We start from the raw sequence: 24,580 nt of genomic DNA, 5'->3' as shown, positions 1-24,580 counted from the left end.
GTTTAAAGATGTTTACACTGCCTGCACATGATTACCAACTGACAGTCACCAATACAGACTATTCCTGTCCTTCTTCTCTTCGAATACCTTGAATAGACATAAGGACATATGAAAGGTTAATAGGAGGCTATCCAATGCATTTACCCTACGTGGTAGTTACTGAGTAAAATAATCCAAGGATCTCATTATGTAGTTTTTTGTAAGAAACCACGGTATCAGCTTCAACAACGTTACTGGGAGGCTTGTTCCATACTCCCACAACCCATTATTCCAACATAGATTATCATTCATTTTCCTCTTTCCAAGTATGTCATTCCTTTTCTATAAGACAAGATATGTGGCTGAAAACAGTTTCAGTATGTTCCCACAATGACAGAACATATAGTTTAGATATGATTAAATGTTTAAATAAAAAGAATAACATAAAGAAAATCCCAGATATACACATTACGTATAAGTAGGTGGCATACAAAGTGGCATCACTCACCATTCGCCAAAGTAGTGCCAATAAGAGCAGTTGTCTCTAAACTGTCCCTGTGCTTTTTCCTTTGTGTGCCCTGTGATGGACTGGTGTCCCTTCCAGGATGCAGGCCTGCTTTGCACTCTGTGCTACAGTATCAGGCCTCTGTGTATCTCAACCCTTGCCAGGAATAAGTAGCCCTCTGAACATACACTAGATGGACCTGGCAGGCCTCATCCTACTAGGATGTCACACAATCCTGACATGGAATCTGATTAAAACAAACCTGCAGTTTTTTTTTTTTCTGTACTGTCTGGGAACCACAAAAAAATGATGATTAAGACATTTAATTTTGTGTAATAATACCGTTTTGTATTTTTCACAGTTTTACTGCACTGCATCAATAAGAACACTACCAGTAGACACGAACTAATACAATTGTACTACAAGTTATTATATTTCAATATTGTGCATTTCATATAATGACGAGGTTTCATTCATGGTTTATATAACAAAAATGTGAAATTTGTGACACAATAACCAATTCGTTCTTGTGTGAGTATTCATCTGTGTGTCCTAGCTTATTTTTTGTCTTAAATGAAAGATGGGTCGTTCTCAATTGAAGCGTTATATTGCTTTTCCTTGTTTGCTAAAATAAAAATAAACCAATATGTGATTTCCATGCTGCGGAAATTTTCAGGTAAACGTTTATATATGTATTGCTATATTTGTGTAACAGTCAGCCAGAAAAGAAACTAAGCGACGTTGTATCGAATACGTTGTTCCTTTAAGAGCTTCTCTGACTCATTTCCAGATACAGACAGGAAGTACTTAGCCTGTATTTCTAGTGTATGCTGTTTGCAGAGGAGCTATTTTCACAGTATTCGGCTTCAGTATCAGATTTTATGAAGACTTTAATTTTACTGTCATCAGCACTGGCTGCAAAATATTTCTGCTTAGCGACCAGTTCTTGATTTTGGGTAAGTAGTGAGTGGTGTATCGCCATTTTCTGATGCGTTTTTTAGCTAATGCCTCTGTCGAGATTAAAGACAGAAAAACGTTTTTACTGGGAGGATCAGCAGTCAGCGGTGCTTGGGAGGATTAGTTCACATTCACTTCTATAAAGTCTTGAGTCACGATAAAAGGTTGTACGTTATAGAGTAACGGCAGATGCCTGTACTAAATCTGTTAGTACAGGCATAAGGGGAAGTAATGTTTCGTTGTTTTTTACTTTTAATTCCGCTGAAATATTTCATGTCCGAAACGACACTAATATTCCTATGGTCCTATTTAGTGAAATAGATACTTTATTACAGCAGTTAATTAAATGACTACGTATATAAATGAATAGCTATCTGACTTTCTTGTAGAAAACGTGTTTTTTAAAACATTAAGTGGAAGTAAAAAACAAACACCATTGCAAACTTTGGAATGGTATTGTTGACCACGTCAGAATAGTGTCAAGGTGCGTGGTTCAGGAAAGGGATTAGTTAGCCACTGGTACCGCATCCTCTGACCACTCAAACTAAACAGTTTTTGAATAAGTTAAAGTGAATCTCTGGAAAGCAAGTAGGATCAACTCTAATAATGCACACCACGAAATTGTTTATCTAAGTTTCTAGCACCGATAGCTTGGATCTCTTGTAGAGTGTCTAGAGATTGTTACGATTTTAACTTGCTATTTGTAATGTACAATTATGTAGTGCATAGAATTGAAATAATAAGAAAAACCAGAAGAGAAACCAGTAGAGGAACTAACAGTTGAATTCTATGGTTCTCCGGAGAAAGGGTAGAGTGGAGTCATTGAAATTTCAATCGCACATTTTAGTGATCAGCCCTGTTAAATCAAAATACATGTTTTACTTTTGTTTTTCTCTTCTTGTTCGATAAGTTCTTTTATCCCGAGAGCAGAGCCCGCATCCTCCCACTCTGTCCTTTTACTTTAAAATGAAAGTGTTAAATCTGGAGGTGGCGATTGAAAATTGCTGAGACCACCAGCAAGATACCTGTGGGTAGAAGAACCAACTAGTTAGGGAATAAAGTAATGTTTTTTATACTGTATAGTGACTTAGTCTAAAAAGAAAGTCACATACAGTATATTATTAATGATGGTTTTTAAACATACAGTTGATTCATTTATACGAATGCTATTTAGTAAGAATTTAAAAAAAGTTATTCTTTGTTTTGTCTGCATTGCTATGATGACACTGTCTAAATAACACCAAAACATATATCAAAAACTGGGTTTCTAGTAGATGAAGAAAATTGAAAGAACCATTTTATGAACTTTGGAGTATACTGTAGCAGTGCTATACTCTTATAATATACTAACAGGCTCTTATTCACCAAAGAGACTTGAGGGTGTTGCAGTTTGTCCCAGTTGTCAAAGTTAATGGGCATGAATCTGCTAAACTCAGATTGGTGTTCTTTCCAAAGTTCTGAAGGTAGACTATACAACTGCTCATTGCATTTATTTGTAGAATTTGGGGGGGGGGGGGGGGGGGAGATCCTGATCTAAGCTCTAGGAACATGATAGATTCATTACTAATTTGCTGTTCAACTAAAAAAAACAGCATCTTGCTGATATATACAGGTTCCAACACTGTAATCTGAACATTTGCATTGTGTATTTCAGTTTCCAGTGATGTTTCCAGCAAATGTGCACTCCATCTTGGATTTAACAAAGACTGGAAATTCCAAAACATGTCAATATTGTACTCCAAGGTTTAGTTTCCAGAGATACATTTTGTAAATTATGTATTGGGTAAGAAAAAAAGCTCTGTTAAAAAACTTTAAGTAGTCTATTGATAAAGATTGACTATCCATGTCTCTTTTCCCTTGGCTCCCATTGTCTCAGTAGTACAATATGCATGGCAGAGAATTCCCTCAGTTACCAAAGGATGTCTCAGAATAACAATGCCCTTCATTGAACTAGACGTATCTGCATATTGAGAAGTCCTTCCAAAGAACTACTTAACAACATTCTTCAGACACAGCACAGGATATACACTCACATGTAGAAAATTGCATTTAAATATAACAGCCTCAGACCATAGTGGTATCAGTCAAGTGAAGGTGGGGTCCATTACAGGGATGAAATGAGATTTTTATCAAGATAGCAAACGTATCTGGTTTATAATAGAGGAAGGATTCTCCACCATGAAGTCTTAATGAGTCTGCAAGCCTTTTTTTTTTACAAATCTTTTTACCAAGGTATGTCCATTAAGAATAAATATTAATTTACAATGTCAACCTGAAACATATCAGTGTATTTGTTTGAGCAATTAGTGAATGAGGAATCTTCCTCAGCAGCAATCCACCAGAGATCCTCCAATCTGGAGCCCTAACTACTACTCCTCACTGCTGCCCACTCAGTCCCAACAACAACGTCCTGGGATGAACTGGCTGATTGACCATGTACAGAGAGTTTGCATGTCTAAGTTCTCATGTCTGTGAATCTCTATCACAGGAAATATCTTCCTCCATCTCGGGTGTGTCTGTTTGTGGCATAGCCGCCCCCGTTCTGTCACTTTTTTTTCTGTAAGGTACATATCTGATTTTTGCTGTAAGAATGTCTTCAATTTGTTTTCTATACTGTCACAGCTGGAAGAGTTGTTGAGTGGGGCTGTGGGTTTTCACAGTAACGAGGTATAATAACAATAGTGACATTCTTTTCAAGTATGCATGTTTATATAGTATATTTAAATGCCTAGAGGTCTGTGGGTGAAATGAATATGTTTCAAGATCATTAAACAATTTACAAAAGAGAAATAATTGGACCTAAACCTGGCCTTTTCTAGTTAATTGTTACTGGCATGAAGAAACAAGTCATACAACATAGATGTACTACTACACAATGAATTATCTGCCCTTGTTAACACCTGGACAGCAGTGAAAAAGAATACTGCAGAAAGCACTGCACTTTTACTGGTTTCTTATGATTTATATTGCCTTATGTTGTTTTAAACATTTAGTTCATTTCATTAAACACTTTTCAATGACATGGCTAAAATGACTTTTTCCAGCCCTGTTCTTAGAGGGACAGTAATTATGGCTGTTGTAGAACAAAAGGAGAATTGAGCAGAAAACTACATTTTACAACACTGCCAAGACGTGCTACAACTGGATAATGGATTTTTCATGTGTTTTTAAACCCACTAGCACCTGCCACAGAATAGTTTCTGCAGTTTAGAAGAAAAGGAAAATCTTCTTTCACTGTCTCGAAATGCCAAGACTGGAAATAACAGAAGCTTCAAAAACCATGGACTGTGAAATTAAGCTGCTCAGAGGCATCATGCCAAAGCAAAGTGAGGTGGACTTTGACGTCTAATACTTTTTTGGGGGAAAAAAAACTAATTTCTAATGTTCATTTTCACATTATCTTTCAGTATGCCATTGCACACTTGTCCAGTGTTTGTGTGCCCATAACTGTTCTAGTTCTAGTTCTTCAGCAAAAGTTGCTGTCATCAGGTTTATTCACAAAAGACAGTGTTTGGCAAGACCAGGCTAATGAAGACAGCAATTCACAGCTTTTCCTATGTGGGACTTGCTAAGCCAGAAGCCTTTGGCAGCGAGGAACTTTGTATGTAAGAGTCTGAAGAAAATGTGCCAATCCAGCTGAGGTATCGTCTTCTAGGTCTTAGGACTGAGACATACCAGACAGGCGCTTTCCGCAGTGTTGAATTAATGACTGAGATGTGGACATCAGTTGCCCATCTCAACAGATAGGCAGATAGGCAAAGGAAGTTAATGATGCCACAGTTTTAGTTTTGTATAGAAAAATGGGTACAGTGTAAAGACTAATGTGTAATGTAAGCCAAAGGAATTGATCTAGGTGGTCAGACCTTAGCATCAGTTGGAAAGCATGGCCTTTATATGTTATACAGGAGTATTTTGATGTTTGTTTCTTTATGATACTGATGATACCTTTTGGTTTGTGAGCCTTTTTGCTTTCTGAATCATATGAAAAACACATTTCTCCTTAGTGTTATATCACTACCAAATAATAAAGTATTAAAGTCCTATTTTAAAGGCTTGGTAGCAGATCCAAAATAACCCTTATGTGCTAAAAATTATTCTGTTGCAATTTAGATGTAATTTGTTTTTTTAGATTCTTCCGAATTACTTTGCCTGATGCACTGTAGCATATTTCAAAATATTAAGGCTAGTGCAGTAGTAGAGTAGCGACCAAAAAACATGATCATGTAGTGATATAAGCAACTTTTGAGCTACAGCTTCCCCTAATACATGATGGCTCACATAATTTGACATTAATAGTAACAGGAATGTTGCCATTTTTCCTTCTACTGTTGAAATAACATGTCTTATTATAGTAAAGGAATGAAGTCCATATTCAACACCTTAGATTAAGGCCAGACTTTATGTATCCTCTCTATTTGTACATTAAATATATAATGTTAAAAGTACATTGTACAATGTATAATAAAACTATATTAAAACAGAGTCAAGACTTTAGGATAACCTTTTTTTAATATATTGTGCAACATTTTGCCAGGCATTATCTGCAGTACTTCAGTAAACGTAAGTGTCATGGAAGTTCAGGAGGTGGAACAGTGTGGTATTGTATATTGTTGGAAATGTTTGAAAACTTAAAAATCCCAAATGTTAATCTACACTTTTTTGTTCTTAGGTTGCATCTTTGATTTTCTGCCTGAGGACGTAGGACTGCATGGACTTCATAATGTTACTGTTGCTCAGTGACTGCTGCAATAAAACTGTCACAAATTCTAAGCACCCTAAACTGTTTTCGGGAACAGAATTCAAATGAGGTCATTTGGAATCTGATAGTTTCCTCTGCCACCTCTGAGGCTTTTACTCTTTCCATTATGCAACTGAAACAATATTGGGTTGTATTTGAAAGAACCTAATGCCTTTATAGGCAATATTTTTTAAATTGCACAATTTCTGTTACGTGTTATCAAAAAATATCTTTTTGGAGTGATAAAGTGTGCAGAATTGAACGTGAAATCACGGTCCTTCATTTTAAAATAAAGCTATTTTAATATAATTACCTTATAAATATGGACAAGCTGTCCACATGTGGCTCAGTTGCTTTTGCATTTTTATAGTATTTCATTGTATTGCAAAACCTGTCTGAAGGACTGCCACACTACCTTTATATGATTCCAAACAGCCTTCCTCTAATTTGTATCCTTACCTATGTTCTAATGAGCTCAGTTCTTCTTCACTATATAAGAAATGATTAATCTTGGAGTTTACCACAGTTGGATAAAATGAACAGAACATTCTTTAGCTGAGTGAAGTGCTATGATTGACCTCGGATTCCAATCCCTTTTTATTCACCATTTGATGGTGTGACTTCATAGTGATTCTCAGTCTCTGTGGCTGCAGAAGCACTTCAGAAGTCCACTAATCCAGTAGAATTTTGCCATTGTGCAGGTAGCTGGCATCCCATGGAGATGATGTTAGTTGCTAATCCATACAATTAAGACCTAATTACCATGCCTAGAAGAGGCTTGACCCTGCAGGGCCGAATGCGCTGGCTGCTCCTGGGGATTGTTCTCGTGTTCAGCCTGATGCTGCTCACCTATTTTCTGGAATGCGCCCCCCCTCCAGATGTCAGCTCAGCCCTGCCAGGTCTCGGGGCTGAGCCCTATGGCAAAGAGTACTACCAGGCCTTGCTTCAGGAACAAGAGGAGCGCCATCTCAATAGAGCAGCCAGTCTCAAGAGGCAGATCGCTCAGCTGAAGCAGGAGCTCCAGGAAATGAGCGAGAAGCTTAAGTCCCTGCAGGATAAGAAAGGCACAGGGGGCCAAGGCCACACAGGGAACAAAGACCAGGAGCCCAATGACCTCCTGGAATACCTCCACTCACAGATTGACAAGGCCGAGGTTAGCACGGGAGCCAGACTGCCCAGCGAGTATGCTGCTATCCCCTTCGAGAGCTTCACTGCCACCAAGGTCTACCAGCTGGAGATGGGCTTGACCAGGCACCCGGAGGAGAAACCAGTGCGCAAGGACCGTCGGGACGAACTCCAGGAGGTCATCGAGGCGGGCCTTGAGGTCATCAACAACCCGGATGAGGAAGATGGACAGGAAGAAGATGGCATGCCTGTGCAGAAGCAAGCCTACACGGAAAGTGACTTTGTAGAAGGTAAGTGTATTGCTCCTCTTATAACATTTCCATACCACACAGTATCCTGCAAACCACGCAGCAGAGATCCTCGTGCTATGTCTTTAATCGTTCCTGTTGTTTTTTTAGCCTCTTCATTCTGGCCTTATAGCAATTTGTATTGTGGCAAATTGAGAAGATCTAAAAGTTTCTCATTTAAAACCCTTTTCACGCATAATGTCTAAATGTTCTTTCTTCGGCCTGATAAAAAACCAAAGAGTCAATTAACACCAGAAATCTATTTGAATTTGGAAGATTATCCAAATTCTGTGTTGTGTAAACCTGTAATCTCTTAACTCCCTGGTACTTTTGGATATTACGTACAGTGGGAGTAATGGGAATTTGTGTGCTAAATATTTTAATAAAATGCCTAAACATTGTTCAGATCTTCATTTGCTGTATCATTAAATATACGAACATATACTCTGTGGACCATTCTTTTGTTGCCTCACCCAAGCTTTGCTCTTCTTAGCTTTGTGAATTTTCTAGATCACTTAGTTATTCTTTACTTAGGAAATACTTAGAGCTGTATTTTCTTTTAACTCCTAAGAAAGGCCATCGTTTTCAAGGACTGAGGAACCGCATAACTTGTCAGACAACTAGGTGAGACATTTACATTTCACAGGGAGGTTTCCACATAGTAGTGAAATTCTACACCTGGATAGTGCTCCACAGTACAGGCACATAGAAGTTGAAAATATTTATTCTACAGTATGGAGGTATTTCTGCAGATACAACCTACAGACGAAAGATCTGAAAGTGTTTCTTTGAGTATTGATCTAAAGTATATGTTAATGCAGATAGCTGTTTCTTAAAGTTTCAAATAGTCTTTCGTGTACATTTGCAATGCCTACCATCTTACATGCTGACAATTGGCACAGAAATAATATTTCATATCAGCATGTGTTTATTTTTTTTGAATTCAGAGGGACAGATTTGTTTCCAGGTTAGATATAAAAATTTGTGGGCATTTAAATTACTACTAGTCAGATGCATTGTGAGGTACTCTTGTATTCTACCGCAGGTCTTAATTATTTGATGAATCTTAATTCATACACTAGCATACTCTATGGGTGCACATTATTAGCCAAATATGTTTTCAGGTCATTTCTATTTCAGTATTGGTTACATTTATTTTTAAAAATGATATTTTTTCCTAACAAGAATTGTCAAATGTTTACATATTTCAAATTTAATTGTCATTATGTGCTGTATTTGGCATTCATGAATTGAAATATTTTGTTCATTTTGCTTATTTTACTTATGTGTTTTAGTATGAATAGTTTTACTATCACTGCACAATCCAACTTTATTGCAAGAAGATTAGTGGGAAACATGTTTGAAAGGGAAAACCTTTGTCTTCTTTTATTAGTGACTTGAATTTCCCTTATATAAAAATGAGAAAAAGACAACCCTGTCTTCTTGGGTTGAATGGGTTGATTAGCTTAGGGAACTTTATTGTTTATTATGTTTATTAAATGAAAAGAGAATCTGTAATGCTGAAAAAACAGATCAATTTTGGTCATATGCGATGAGCACATCAGCAGTAATTCAGTAGATACCTATTTGAAAAGCATGCAGTAGTGATTTTTTCTTCTGTTGACAATTTGACATTTTACAATGTGCTTCAGTTTGAAATGAAACACACTTTCAATACATTTTTTCTCTCTTCTAGTTTGCAAGAAAACATAATGTTAAACCTGTGTGGTGGTGAAATAGGACTGTGGTCACATTTTGGCAAATGACTTTGGAAAATGTATTTGGGGTTGCAATCACAAAGTTTTTAAAAGCTTCAGCTGTTACTAAATTGCATGAGAAGAAAAATAGTTTTGGCCTTGAATGTAAGTAGGGTATGACCAAATACCTTTTCATTTGTGTCAACTTTTCCTGTCGTGGTCATTATGATTATATACTTACCCCACAACCTGTGATGGCATGTCTGTTTCATTTCTGCAGACTGAAAACAGCAGTAAAAATATTTAACTCACCGCCTTCACAGCAGTTGAGGCAGGAGGTACTGTGATGGCCTGATAAGTGAAATTATTTTTAGGCTTCCAAGTAGTAGAAGCCTACAGTGTAACTTAATTTTCTTCCTACTTTTAAAATTGCTCATGTTTGAACATTGGGCATCATTGCAACTTCATATCAAGTAGGTCTACTGGGATAGATAAGCCATTAATTTTACAAAAAAAATTACCACAACCGTGATGAGCCTTTCAGAATTTTTTTACAATTGGTTGCACCAATTGAAGTAAAACAGATTTAATCAGCAGGTTTTTTTTTAATAATTGGCATGTAATTTCTTAAGCCTGCAAATATGGTCATCCAAAATACACAAAAAATGGTTTAATCCATTAACTAGGATCTCACAGCTTGCAGCAAAACTTCATACACCTACACTGTCATCATGTGCACGGAGAAACACATCACAAAAAAGAATTCCCAACCTTTTAGCTATCTGTTGTTTCCCAACTTGCAAAAATTCTAGAACGTGCTGTCACAATTCAGTTACATAACCACCTCATGACAAACAACCTTTTCGACCCCCTCCAATCTGGCTTCACAGCACAGAAACTGCCCTGGTCAAAGTCACTAACGATCTTCTAATAGCTTCTGATTCTGGTTCTCTTTCTATACTCATCCTTCTTGATCTCAGTGCTGCTTTTGACACTGTTGACCATAACATCTTACTTTCTCGTCTTGAGACTGTGTTTGGAGTTTCTGACACTGCTCTCGAATGGTTCAAATCTTACCTCACTGATCGCTGTCACTTTGTCTCTCTTAATGGGTACAGGTCTAAACTTGGCCTTGTTAAGTCTTGTGTTCCTCAGGGCTCAGTACCGGGCCCCTTGCTCTTCAGCATTTACATGTTTCCACTTGGTCAGCTTTTAAGATCACATGGCCTCAGCTTTCATTTCTGACGATACTCAAATATAAATCCATACCAAACCTGACACTGATGTGGCTGTCTCTATTCTATCTAATTGCATCTCTGACATAAAAATTTGGATGACTCAGAATTTCCTTCATCTTAACTGTGAGAAGACTGAAGTCATGCTTATTGGCACCCCCCCATCAACTTCGTAAAGCCAGTCCTGTAACCGTATCTGTAGATGGTTCTGTACTTGAGCCTCAATCTAAATTAAAAAACCTTGGGTTTATATTTGATTCTGGCTTAACATTCAACCCACATGTGCAGCATATTGTCAAAACATCTTTTTTTCACTAGACTAGATATTTCACAAATATCACTAGACTACACCCTATGCTATAACTAACTGTGGCTGTAAAGCTGATCAACACATTTTTGTTCTCTCGAATTGACTACTGTAATGCTCTACTCGCTGGGGTATCTAAATCTACTTTGAACAAACTGCAATATATCCAAAATTCAGCAACCAGAATCCTGACCAGGTCTAGTGCAAATGATCACATTACTCCTATCCTGGAGTCCTTGCACTGGCTTCCGGTCACATTCCGTGTAGACTTTAAAATCCTCATGCTCACCTATAAGGCTCTGCATGCCCTGGCACCTCAGTACCTGTCTGAACTATTATCGCCCTACTCCCCACCTTGCACCCTTCGCTCTTCTAATTCTGGTCTCCTAACTGTCTCCCAAGCCTGTCTACATTGTATGGGTGACAGAGCCTTCTCCTGTTATGCCCCCAAGCTCTGGAACTCTCTCTCCAAGGATATCAGAGAGTCACCTTCTCTAAACTCCTTCAAATCCAGACTCAAAACCCTCTTCTTTACTTAACTGGTTCCATTCTTCACCCTCTGCTTTTCTTAGTACCACCATCCACAGTCTCCTCTACATATTGTAATTGTGTTTTATCTTGTGTATTCTTTTTATTTATTGTTGTTGTCATTCTGTAAAGCACTTTGAGAAGCCACCTTTAAAGGCGCTATATAAAATAAAGGTTTTTATTATTATTATTATTATTATTATTATTATTATTATTATTATTATTCCCAATTAGTTTACTTGCACTTCTCTCACACTGTGAAAATGAAAGGGTAGGTACATGCTCGAATGTTTTCAAATTATAGTTTTTGTTTTAGTTCAAGTTCTCTTATTGACACTGTAAGCCAATACAAAACATGCACCATATTACCACTAAAGGTATTGATCTTCACTTTGCTTTGGCCGATTAGTCTTCTTGCATGTGTCCTTGTCGCTAGGGCTTTACCGCACAGAGCGAGATAAGGGCACGCTGTATGAGCTGTTCTATCGGAAGGAAGACGCTGATGATTTCCGACACATTACCTTGTTTCGTCCTTTCGGCCCTCTGATGAAAGTGAGAAGTACTTCCATAGAAGCTGCCAGCAGCATTATTAATATCATTGTACCACTGTCTGGGCGAGCAGAAGCCTTCTCTCAGTTTCTACACAACTTTAGGTAAGTGGTAGCTCTGCTTTATGTTTTTGGAGTCTCTACAAAGCCCTGATTGATGTTGGCAAATGTTTGGGTTAATGTTATCTGGCTCGTTAATGCATTTAGATTTTCTGAGTCAAGCTATTGACATTTGTGTATAGGTTTGCTCTCTACATGCTGAAAAACCTTTCTTACAATAATAAGCCTGTTACACATAGATAAGAATCAGAGGTTGCTTTTCATTTAACAGCACTACCGTGTCTTGCAGAGCGAGAAAAATGCAGGAAATGATCAGTGTTGTTGGTTATAATTACAGAGAGGTGTGTATGCAGCATGACAGACAGGTCCATCTCACCGTGGTGTATTTTGGGCAGGAAGGCCTGCTGGAAGTGAAAACTGTCTTGGAAAAAGTAGCCAGGTTGGTAACTAAAACTGGGGGAAAAGACAATTCTTGAAGTTCAAAATGACGTATGACATTTGTGACTTAAAATGTTAATCAGGCCCTATAATTTTGAAATTGGTATAGGATTCTGTTTCAGAAAAGGGTTTAGTACTGTATTAGAGGATGAGATAACTACAGTGTATCTGAATTGCCATAGGCTAAAGAAAATGTATTTGTACTGCTAAATCATTTGCTTTGGGTAAGAGACCAGGTTTAACATGTTTTATGATGTTTACAGATAACTAATCCTCTACAAAAAAAAAATTGATCATTTCAAGCATTACAGTACATATGATTTTAAAAATACTTATATTCCACCCATATACTATGTGTGTATCAGGAGAGGCAAGTTCAGCATTAATAACATTAAAGACAGTGTTAGAATCAGTTTATGGCATTGGGACTATTTTTTTTTGTAGTTAAATAGAAACCCTAAATTTTTATTATTTCAGTACACGACCTTAAGGCTTTGTGCTTTTGCAATTAAATATTTTAGACTTTTTTTAATTCTCCTTAAATCTCCAGGGAAGAAAATTTCTCCAACTATACTCTAATCCCTGTGAATGAGGAGTTCTCACGGGGAAGAGGGCTGGATATAGGAGCCCATGCTTGGAAGAAGGGCGACGTTCTCATGTTCTTCTGTGATGTTGATATTTATTTTACATTGGAGTTTCTTAACACCTGCCGCCTTAACACATATCCAAGTAGGTTGTGTACATGTATGAATCCTGCCTGCTCTGTTTTAGGAAGGCGATACAGTTTAGAAATGTCTAGCTTTATTCTTTCTGGGGTTAAATGTCAGTAAGACAGTCAGTAACTTGTAATTATTAAATGGGATGTAATGAGCATTTATCCTTCTGTCATTTTTTTGAAGATTGTTTTAATATAAGACATTTTTCTTGGAGCCTAGATTATAGCAAAAACTATTATAGTGTATTCTGAACTGTTTTGTTTTCTGGTATTCAATGTTTTTAGCCTAATGGATGCAAAGGTCAGGAAATCTAATTATGGGGAATGTGGTTTAGGGTTTTAAGAAAACGGAGCTCAGCCAGTATTATTGCCCCCTGCCTTGTCTCATTGCAGTGAGTCACAGGTTTGTCAGAGCATACAAGTTCCTGTTAGTTCTTCCTTCTAAATACATAGGGAAGCAATGAAAATACTTTCTGTCCTTGACATGAGATGTTAACCAACCGATTCGTACAGTCAATAAGAGTTCTCCTTTTCAAACTGCTGTTTTTGCAAATGAGCTAATTCCTGGTTTAGGCCTGGTGCTTTCACATATAAACTAGAGTGGTCTTTTATAAAATTTGTAAAAACTGTTTAACAAGCCTTGTTAGTAATTGTCCTGAAGACCATAATTATTCTTACTGTTGGTACATCCTAAACTACTTTAAATTCTGACAATGCTTTAAGCACAATTTAAAACTTGTGCCATCCAACATGTTATTTGTATAGAACCGTTAAAAAACAGAATTGTTTGATAAATTTAATTGATGTTCTTTATTTTAAGGCAACATTAATTATTTGCTTAAAATTGATTTGGAAGTCTTTGCATTGACTTATGTGTTGTCTATTTCAGACAAAAGAGTCTTTTATCCAGTTGTGTTCAGTTTGTACAATCCTGCCATTGTATATGGAAATCTTGAGCTGTCTCCTCCTGTTGAACAGCAACTTGTGAGTAGCTTCATGACTGATGATTTTTTTTATTTAAACATAACACAAAATCAAAATGAAATATAATTTGTATATTTTTAACTTCTGGCATTGTCAAAATGCTTTGCAATAACATTGGGGGAAAAAGGTAGAGTACTAATTTGCTTTCCCTGAAAATATCTGGGTAATAGACTGTGAGATGTGTTTTGAGAAAGTGTTTGTGCTTGAAAAGTAACACTACATACAAGTATTTTCAATTCTATATATGTCATTGCACCAAAACAAGGAAGCTGTAAAGAAAGCAAATTAAGCACATAGGATCCGTTACCGAAGATCCCTCTCGTAGAGACTATCGTACACCCCTGTTCTTGTGGCTGCGTAAGCTTTTCTAACACAGTAAATTAGACCAACCTCGAGGCAAAGAGTCAGAAAACCATATTTATTGTGGCAATATGACTCTCTAAATAATTTGAGGTTTTTGCAACTGGTTGCTGCTGTGTGCATTGATGTTGGTAAATGGCTGTTATTATGGGCAGCACAATGAGAATTACTGTTTACCAGATTTATTCTGTATTTTTTTAGGTTCATAAAAAAGATGCTGGCTTCTGGAGGGATTTTGGTTTTGGAATGACTTGTCAGTATCGTTCGGACTTTCTCAACATTGGTAAGTTAAGCCTTGACTAAATTTTGAGTCATAATTATCGATCGTTTAAGTGGGGAGTTACAGCGTTCATTCTGTAATGACGGGGAACTTGAATAGAAGTTTTATAAGGCTGAACTGGGAACTGTTTTTGGTGGTAACTAAATCACCTTATTATTTGTCCAACACAGTGTATCATTAGTGTACACGGGGCTTTTTGTGTAAATACATCTGCAGAGCCACAGGCATAAGCACAAGAGTGTATGTACAGTATTAAGTCCATTTGCAAAACCTACAAATGGAATTCATTTAAATAAAGCATACGTTTTCAAACTTTTATATGCAAAAGTAATTAAAAAATCTTGTCTACAACAAAAATGAAAATGTTGAAAATCATATTCATACCATTTACAAGATGGGGCATTCAGATTAAAATCACAAAGGGCTAAAGAAAGGGATTTTGAGCAGACCCTGTCCCTTTATCCAGATGCATGGGCATGTAGATTCACATTTAAATTAAAACAGTTAGTAAATGGCTCTGTGTTCAGGATTTGTGTTGATTGCATTGAATGGACCTCAGCGTCTTTCATAGAAATACCCAGATCAGTGACGGAAGATCTGGTAAGAGCTGGCAGGTGATTGTTAGGTCTCCACAGGACTCCTATGGCTGCCCGGCTCCAGCCACATGTAAGACAGAATAGTGTCAGTGCAATCCACAGCCGTCTTCCACTTGGATTGGATTCTGGTTAGGTTCACATTGTGAAAAGAAGCCAACAGTCTTTCATCTCAAAGTATCTCTCATTTGTTTTCAATTTGTTTTCTCATTTTGTTTTTTTCTATAGTTATTCCAAATTTGCATGAAATGGAGCATCACAGATTACTGCAATCATAAACATTTTTTTGCACATCTCTTAAAATACTGTGGATTTACAAATTCCTTATATAACTGCTAAGTCAGCTCTAACTGCAATATGCTTTTTTCATTATTATTTGAAGGCACATTAGAATGTGGTTCATAAAAATGATGTGGTTTTCTTAAGGAAATCCAAAACTGAAATTGAAAGGGAGTGAAATATTCATTGCCATCCTTTTTCTCAGAACTATTGAGAAGGATATTTGATAAAATATACAAGTCCCCCTTTGATATATGGAAAATTATTTTTTTTACCCTTTAAGAAAACTGTTTAGCCAATTAACCTAAGGCTATATGGGTTTAATTCTAGTTCCAAAGTATTGGATATGTATGAAAATATGGTTCCTTTGTCATCTGGGCTGGCTACCAGACTGCCATTTGTTTCTCTTTGTTGTGAACAAGCAGCCTATAACACCAAATCCTGCTGTTTATTAAAAAGTTTGTCTAGTTAACTGCAAACTATTAAGCATCATTATAGTGAGCATACTGATTTATGATTTACACTCTTTCCTGAATATACAAATATCAATGCATGACTGCCTTTTTGTCCTCAGTCCATATGTCTGATCGCATCCATCTGGGGAACCACTGTACCAATTAATTCAAAACTGGACAGATTATTTGAATAATCAAAGCTGCTTCTGCTTTACACCTCAGAAGTTACTATGATAATTTTCCTGCCCACATTGAGCAATCAACTGGGTGAAATGCAGCCTCTTACAAAAACTGCTTCTATTCAAGGACTATTAGGCCATTTAACACTAACCTTGCTAGGTATCATTATATTAACAATGCAGTTAACATATGGGGATCATGTATAAACCACAGGACTGAACAAAATTTCGTTCACAAAACCCGAATTACCATTGTCTGTCAGCAGACAGTGATGTCCATATTGAATTTTTTTTTTGGCTGGTTTAATCACACCCTAACGTGGCTCAGATTTGCCTCTCACAGATTGCAGGAGTGCTTTATACGCCTACAACAGGTAGTCACCTACACAGCAAGATAAGCAGCTTTGCTAACTGCTCTTCTTCAAAACCTGTTTAGCCAAGGAATTCCAGATTTGATAAGTATCATTTTAGTTTTGTCTTAGTTCAATCGTGGTTCACGTAAACTGTTAAAACTACTAGGTAGGGGCTTGCCGGGAGGCCTTCAAAACAGTTTAATTTGACTTTGATGTAAAAACAACAAAGCTAAACAAATTATTGTACAAAACTAAAACTGTTCTGGTAATTGACTGATTTTTGTTATTTAAAGCATTGCAACTTCATAAATTGTAACAAGATTAACTCCCACTGACTTTCTCACTGCAGTCTTTCTTACTTTTGTATGGGAACTGAATAAATTAGTGAAGAAAAAACTGATCAGTTAGTATGCAAGTTAATTAAAGACTAATATTTATAGATCCTATTTCATTTCATTTGTCGCATTGTTTTTTTTCTATTAGGAGGCTTTGACCTGGAAGTGAAAGGCTGGGGTGTCGAGGATGTTCATTTATATAGGAAGTACCTGCGCAGTGACCTCATCGTGGTGCGCACTCCAGTGTCTGGGCTGTTCCACTTGTGGCATGAGAAGCAGTGTGCTGATGAGCTGACACCAGAGCAGTACCGTATGTGCATTCAGTCCAAGGCCATGAATGAAGCCTCTCACTCTCACCTGGGAATGCTGGTGTTCCGGGAAGAGATTGAATCCCATCTCCGTAAGCAAGCCTTTCAAACCCACAGCAAACCAGCTGATTGAAGGACCACGATCACAGTCAAGAGTCCCAGCTGTCACACATGTACCATGAAGATGTGGAAGACGAATATGTTCTACAGTCCCTTCTTGACTCAGCTTTTCGCGAAGCCTTCCCATGAAATATAGAAAATTTATGAGGCCAGACCAAATCCTGGTCACATTTGACTGCTTGTTCTCTACTGAAAGAAATACTGGATCAGGCACCAAACTCAAAAACAGAAACTTATTTACATTTCCAGTCACTTTGGGATTTTAAGGGCATTGGCTACAGACAGTAGGGAAAAAAAGCATTAGTAAAAAACAGTTTTGTAAAACAGCAGTGCTAACATTTTAAGTCTCTTTCCAATGATCTAAAGTGATGTGGCCAGTTGATCCTCGAAATTAAGTAAGGCCTGCTTCGTATTTGAGACACTGCTGTGTAAAATCAGGTACTGTAAGAAAGGTTCCTGGAGGACCAGTAGGCAACAGTGTAGCATGGATGAAGGAAGTATTATACGTCATGCTTTTGTAAGAACAGTAATTATATTCTGAATTCCAGCAGTGTATTTGGTTTTAGGCTAACACATTGTGCTGTGACCACAGTTTAAAATAGCTGGTAGAACGTATAAATTAAGATTCACACAGCCCTCTACTGCACTTCTCAGTGATCTTAGATTATGCAGATTTGTGGCAATGAGGGACAGAATGGCTTCAGTGATCCACTCCTCTGAAAGATCCTTAAGTGCTTGATTAGTTGTGTGACGTAATCAGTTTCAGAGACCCGGTCGCAGGGTTACTTGTAAGTGTTGCAGTATAAAATGAACTACCGGTAACTGCTCCACAGCTGAAACAGTAGTTCACAATGAATCCACTATTGGGCACTCATCAATTTCTGGAGAATTCCAGTCAAGGGGCTTCAACAGATCTAGTTTTCTAACAGTTTGATTTTGATCAGTTAAACAGGAGTTTTGTTAAAGTAAATAACTTAGGGATAATTTTGAACAAATCTCTCAGTCCCATGACTGCAGCATTTCCATTGTGAAGCCTGATCTCGTCAGATGTCAAGCTAAGTGAGGCAGGGCCTGGTCTGTACTGTAAATACTGTAAAGGGAGGACCAGTAGGTGGCACTGTGGACCAGAATTTCAAAATTAATGCTCCAGTATGGTGACAGTGAACTCTATTGTCAACAATGCTGAGGCTGTGCACTTGCCTCGATTGATCTTGCCTATATTAAGCTCACATTTAATTCAACTGGTGAACATGTTCTTTACATCTCCACCTGGTGTGCTGTGTAGTGGGGCTACAAATGCATAATGTCTTCTGCGTTTCACCCAGTGAGTACTGCACTTCAATGTGGACATGGATTTTGGGATCCTTAGGGGTTAAAATCTAGGAAGTATTATTGCCTTTCAGCCACCAAGGACAAAATGTGACTGATCTTCTGAATTGTACAATACAAAGCAGGGCTCTCCAGGGCCAGGTTTGCAGAACCCTGGTTTAAACCAATACTGATCCTCAGATTTGAGTTTTCCACCCAGTTAAAATAGTGTAATTTGCATTTAAAATGTTTTTTTTTACATTTTATAAAACTATTTATAAAATATAAATAGTTTTTAACTATTCCAGATAAACAGGAATGTTTGGACCAAGTCAGCTATTAAAAATAATGAATTGTTGTCTTTCATTTTTTATTACAACTGTGTATGTTAATAGATGCCTGCTAATGATATTGAAATTAGCAGAATTACCATTGCTATTATTGTTTTTGTAACATACCTGAAGAAAAATTTGTTCCATTTCATCTGTGAGCTAGCTGAAATTGTGGCTTTGCTTTTAAAACATTTTTTTTGCTTATAAGTGCATTCCTTTTTTGAATACACTCACAAAAACAGCTAACAGCATTTGCTGTTAGTATCTTGTCAAGGTTATAATATGGAAAATGAACAGCATGAAAATACTTTAAAAATTGTGGGCTGAACTGAAGGTTATTTAGCACTGTGTTGAATAATCAACATGAATGTCAGTGATCTTGATTGAGTTGATAAAGATTAAATCATTTACTGCAACTACATTTGAGAGCAGTTCTTACAGACAATCAGGGGTATAGTGTAATTCATTGTATCTTCCCTTGTTTCTTAATCTTTTCTCCAGTATCTCAACAAATCTGAGGAAATCATGAAGTAAATGATTGTGAATGGTAACTCCGAACTGGGTTCTTTAGAATTGGGCAGTGTCTCATTCACATTGCTTGTTGCTTTTTAACTTTTAGCAGTTTCTTTTTACTATTTCTTAATTTTACAAGAAAATTGTTTATAACATCTTTTAATACTGTGGCCAAGAGATTTAGCCAAAATTACTAGAAAGTTGTTAAGGTATGTACAGTATTTCAGTGTTACTTGATGGCACACTTTCTACTGTACAGTATATAAAAATGAAAATAGGTTACCTTGGTTTGTAGGTGCTAAGTTTAAATATAGGGATGATGGAATATTATGCACACCATGTTTAAAAATACTTCTACCACACTTTATCATCAATAAAATATCTGGTATTTCCCTTTGCTTGGATTTATAGATAATGTATTTCAACTAATGCTGCAGTTTGTGTTATAAGCTGAGCTGAAAATACCAGCAAATTTCTTACCTTTTCTGTACCCCAGTTTGAAATTACCATTTTCTTTTCAATGCGAGATGCCACTGTACTGTACTTCCACTTCAGTAATTCATATAGAGGCATGTTTTTATAAAACGAAATACTTAAGAACAGAACTTTATTCTTTGTGGTGTAGCATTTTTTTTTTCATTTACAAACATTTTGTAATTTATCTTTCTTTTTTCTGAAAAAAGATTTTATGATATACATGGTCCAGTTTAACTGTCATACATCTTTAGATTTTGAAAAGCCTGAAAAGCTTGTTCAGTGGGTGTAGTTGGAAATTATTTTACCGTTTGCAGACTAAAATAATTTTGCATTTGTTTTTCAAACAAAAACCCACACAGTCAACTTTTTAAAAGAGGATGCAAATCTTACAGCCCTCGTAACCAATTTTTATTTTGTGGAACCGTTTAATTAAATTAGTTAATTAAACATGTTATATGCCGACTTTTGTTAGGTCAGTTTCCTAAAAATGGGGAACTTAGCCCAAAAGGGAAGGTTTTAAGATGAATGTGAAACACCACAAGAAAACAGAAAGTGTGCGTACATGCAGTACTGTATGTACTGTGTGGTTCAGTCTGTCCTCTTTAAGGACTGCATGTTGCAAAGAATGCTTTGCTTATTTTTGCCATTTCAGAATTCTTGAAAGCACTACCTTAGGATAAACAAAAGGGAATACAAATCAGTAGTTGCTTGTTTTTTAATTAGTATTGTGATTTGTTTTGCTTTGCTGCAAGGAAGTAAAGATAAAAATCAATGTGAATGTTTTCAGTAATTTGATTTTAGATTAGACAGCTGTCTGTATTCTCTCTGAAGTGGATTCGTTTTTTCCCCACTTACAGTAGGTGTTGCCACATCCAATATGATAATCTCAGGGTGGTCCTCTTATATTCTTGCCTTTTCAGGAAAAAAAAGGGATTTCCCAGTCTCCTCTTGTTGCCTAAAAGGGAATTGAAGCCAAACTGTGCCATTTGTTTCTTCTTAAAAAAGTGCCACTTTTTCAGAAAAGAAATGTCAATACAGGACACGCTAGAGAAAACATTAAGACTTCCTTCTGTTGTTTGAACTAAGTAGCTTTGGAAACTTGTTTAAAGAAAGGTATTCCCACAGAACACAAGGAGCTACTGTAGATTCTGTGGTGAATGTTTACCTTAAAGGAATCTTAAAATAAATATGCACCTACTATTTTTTCCTGTCACAAAGTGGAAGCTCTGCTAAAGATGCATTCTTTTTTTTATGATGCGATCATTCAGTAATCATGATCTTTAAAAGGTCTTTGTGCTATAATTACATTTTATAACATTATTATTGCAGCATGTCAATGGAATAGTCTTTCAGAGTTTACAATATACAAATAGTGTATATCAGCAGAAATGCAATAAAGGTTAGAGTAGTGCAAACACCGTTAACATCGTACTTACTGAACTCCTGAGATATCTTGAAAGCAAATGGCTGAATTTAATTTTTTATGTAGTTTTTTTAGTAGTTATGTTTTGAATAAAAGTGTTACATTGCTCCAAAAATGTTGTTTTGACTATTATTCCTTTCACTGAAGATATTGAAGAATTGTCCTTATTTTTTTTCTTGAGTGTATCACTGATTTCATTTTGAGGTGTTTTTCATTATTTTTGTGGCATCAAGGTTACTCCTTTTTTTTGCATTTTCAAAGTGGTAAATGTACGTTTGAAACTGCAGAGAAAATGAGTAACCTTGATGCCCTACTGGAAGATGCAAGTTTAAAACAATTAAATGAAGAAAAAATGTTAAGTCAATCCTCGAGGATTACAGTACTTTATGACTTTCATTCTCAGTTGTATAAAGTTTAAATTAATCTTACAGCAATGCCCAGAATCCTGTATAGATTTAGTAGCTTTAAATCACAATGAACTATTGGATATAATTGTATTTCACTGCCACTGTCCTGGGAAACCACTGTGTCACTGTTTTTAATTTCAGTTAAGCTCTGATGTGGTGTAAAAAAGAGTTGTAAAAAGAGTAAACTTGCTTCTGTGCTCATTCCCGAGTTTCAAAACTACCCAACTTCAGCTGTCCCTGCTCTTGAGTTATAATGAATGTTGTGTGATCAACAGGTAAAAGTGTGCAATGGCTGTCCAGTGTAAGTATGTTAATAAAATCACCAAGGTACAATGTTTATAATACCATAGAAATTTAAGGATCACCATGACTTCAGTGCATGCTTACAAAAAGGTTTACATATCTTTGGTTCTACTGTTTGACATTTGTTGTGTAGTTTTTAATTTTATAACCTGGAGGTAGATTTGGAATTTTATGAATGTATTCATGATCCAAAGTCTTTGAAAATGTTCTAACTGTGACCCCTACTGGTGGTTTCAAGCTATATGGCCTCTTCGTGTATTTTTGGTTTGTTATGGACTACTGAAACTGGAGATTACATGATGGAAAAATGTCCTACCATCTTAGCATATACCTGTTAAAAGTTTAACTTTATGCAGTACTGTAAAGGTGTCCAGTTCATGAAACTGTTAGTTAATTTAGTGATGAGGAGGGGTTTGCACTGATCTTAAAACACATCTGTAATCACATAGCTGAAGGGAGAGAGCATAGAAATGTCTTTTTTCGTTCTAATGAGCACCCAGAGAATTCTAAGTTATGTAAGGAGGTTTCAAGGCTAACACTAGAGGTCAGTGTTCACTACGCTTAAACTGACAAAGTTGTGGGATTGCTCTATGATGAGTTTTCATGAGGTGAGGTGGCAGGAAAATGCTCAAACCAGTGGACTGATCACCCAAAAGATACATGGGTCTAACTGGAGAGCTGAAAGATGACAAGACCATGGAAAATAAAATTGTTAAATAAAATTACAAATTACACAATGAACTAGACCAAAGCTCATGCCCGAAGAAGGCGCTCATGCCCGAAGAAGGCTCCGCAGCCGAAACGTTGCGTTTTCTTTCTTCTCTTTTCAGCATGGAATAAACCTATTGCTTGTTCCTAGACCAAAGAATGTTTTTTTTTCAGACAGAATGGTTAATGTGCTGCAATAAAGGCTGCAAGACCACTTAAAACTAATTTAGGAAAAATACATATAATGTAGGTCACTTAATGGCACTAATCTTTTCAGTTTGATGTAATTTTCAAGTGTCTTAATTCTCATCCTCACAAAGGAGAGTTAGGTTGTTAGACCCACCAGCTATATCAGTGTTAAATGATGAATATTAATAATTCCGTACAATTTGTTTGAATTTGAAAAAGAAACAGTCACCTTGTGGTGCAATTCTAAGATGGAAAACATGGGAAGGATATTAGACTTGAGACGACGACATATAAATTCAGATTAAAACAAGCCATGTCTGGGTGGCATTGTGGTCCAGTGGCTCTCATTCCAGTCCTGGATTTGAAACTGTCTAGGTCTTTGTGGATTTGCAAGTTCTTCAACTACTCTTTGCTGTGCAGATATTATTTTTTTTTAGTTTAGTGAGTTCTGTTTTGTGGCTACCGGGATAGGCTCTCCATAATACTGTGGTTCCTGAAAATGAATGGCAGAGAGGTGTACCTGAAAAGGACCCTACCCCTCTGTGCAGATTAGGTTATATTGACCTTGTAATTTCGACAGAGATTTGATTTGTGACCACTTTAAACTTTTTACTGTAACGTTGTCTGTTTTGTATTCAAATTCCCCTTAGCTGACAATGCAATAATGACAATATTGGCTCTTTCATAATGATGTATTACCTGAATGCATGAAATGCATGTTTGTGTCTGGAGGGATACTGAATCTGCGTTTTTGACTTCCTTGTGTATCCCTGAGCAGGGATACTTTGCACAAAAACACTTGAGATTCCAGTAAGAAGAAGAACATGAACAGCCAGCAAAATTTTGAGCATTACAAAACAGCCCAAAGCAAAGGGTTGGTGATCATCAAAGCACATCCAAAGAGTGAAGAAGAAAAATGAGTTTTCAAGTCATTTCACTTTGTTTTAGTTTATTTTTAGGGGATAAGTGCAATGCTGTAATACTGCAAAATAGTGAAAGTCTGTTGATGTAGACTAACTCTCCACTGACAGTATATTTACATTTATAGGACATTAATCTGTCCAGTGAGAAAAAATATTTTTAACCTTAATCTCATGTTTCCCTAGTTCTGGGAGTCATCATTCACTGCTTTAAAGGGTGTTAATAAAAATATTTGCCTTAAAATAACTAGCATAATCATTTAGGACAATTATGATGTTATCATTTTTGCTCATTTATAAAAATAGCTCATTAATCAGCACAGATCTAAAATTCTGCTATTTTAAATGTAATATCTTAGTTTTTATAGAATGTTCAAATTATTAAATACTGTATCTACTATCTATGTGGTCCTACATTATAATATTGAAGTATATTGAAGTAAAAAAAAAATTACAGATACAAAAGAAGATACAAGCAAGACAGGCAATGTCAATTTTTACATTAATTGGTGTCCCCATTTTACCTAAATCTTTGAATAGTGTAAGAAATGTGATTTTTCTGTAAGTATTGGTTTCTTTCTATTGTGGATTGTTGACACAGGTTTTCCATTGAACCATTAAATGTCACACAGCAA

General features: G+C 36.5%; 1 protein-coding gene across 4 annotated transcripts; it reads left to right on the top strand.

Moving 5' to 3' along the window:
- The first annotated feature begins 1,269 nt into the window (after positions 1-1,269).
- On the top strand, positions 1,270-21,533 carry csgalnact2 (chondroitin sulfate N-acetylgalactosaminyltransferase 2). 4 transcript variants are annotated; one of them, XM_088635554.1, is made up of 10 exons: positions 1,270-1,440; positions 3,096-3,224; positions 4,622-4,767; positions 6,111-7,594; positions 11,795-12,011; positions 12,304-12,405; positions 12,955-13,133; positions 14,009-14,103; positions 14,665-14,746; positions 17,086-21,533. In XM_088635554.1, exons 4-10 carry the CDS (start codon positions 6,943-6,945, stop codon positions 17,376-17,378), a joined length of 1,620 nt encoding a protein of 539 aa, XP_088491680.1. In that variant the 5' UTR covers positions 1,270-1,440; positions 3,096-3,224; positions 4,622-4,767; positions 6,111-6,942; the 3' UTR covers positions 17,379-21,533. The 4 variants fall into 4 exon arrangements, with proteins under 4 accessions (XP_088491680.1, XP_088491682.1, XP_088491681.1 ...); XM_088635556.1 differs by having other exon boundaries at positions 4,622-4,772; XM_088635555.1 differs by lacking the exon at positions 3,096-3,224.
- Positions 21,534-24,580: the final 3,047 nt, after the last annotated feature.

Source organism: Lepisosteus platostomus, chromosome 6 (assembly GCF_059453375.1).
Source record: "Lepisosteus platostomus isolate fLepPlt1 chromosome 6, fLepPlt1.hap1, whole genome shotgun sequence".
Classification (NCBI taxonomy): domain Eukaryota; kingdom Metazoa; phylum Chordata; class Actinopteri; order Semionotiformes; family Lepisosteidae; genus Lepisosteus; species Lepisosteus platostomus.
Note: the sequence above shows the minus strand (reverse complement) of the source record. Positions and strands in the feature narration are given on the sequence as shown.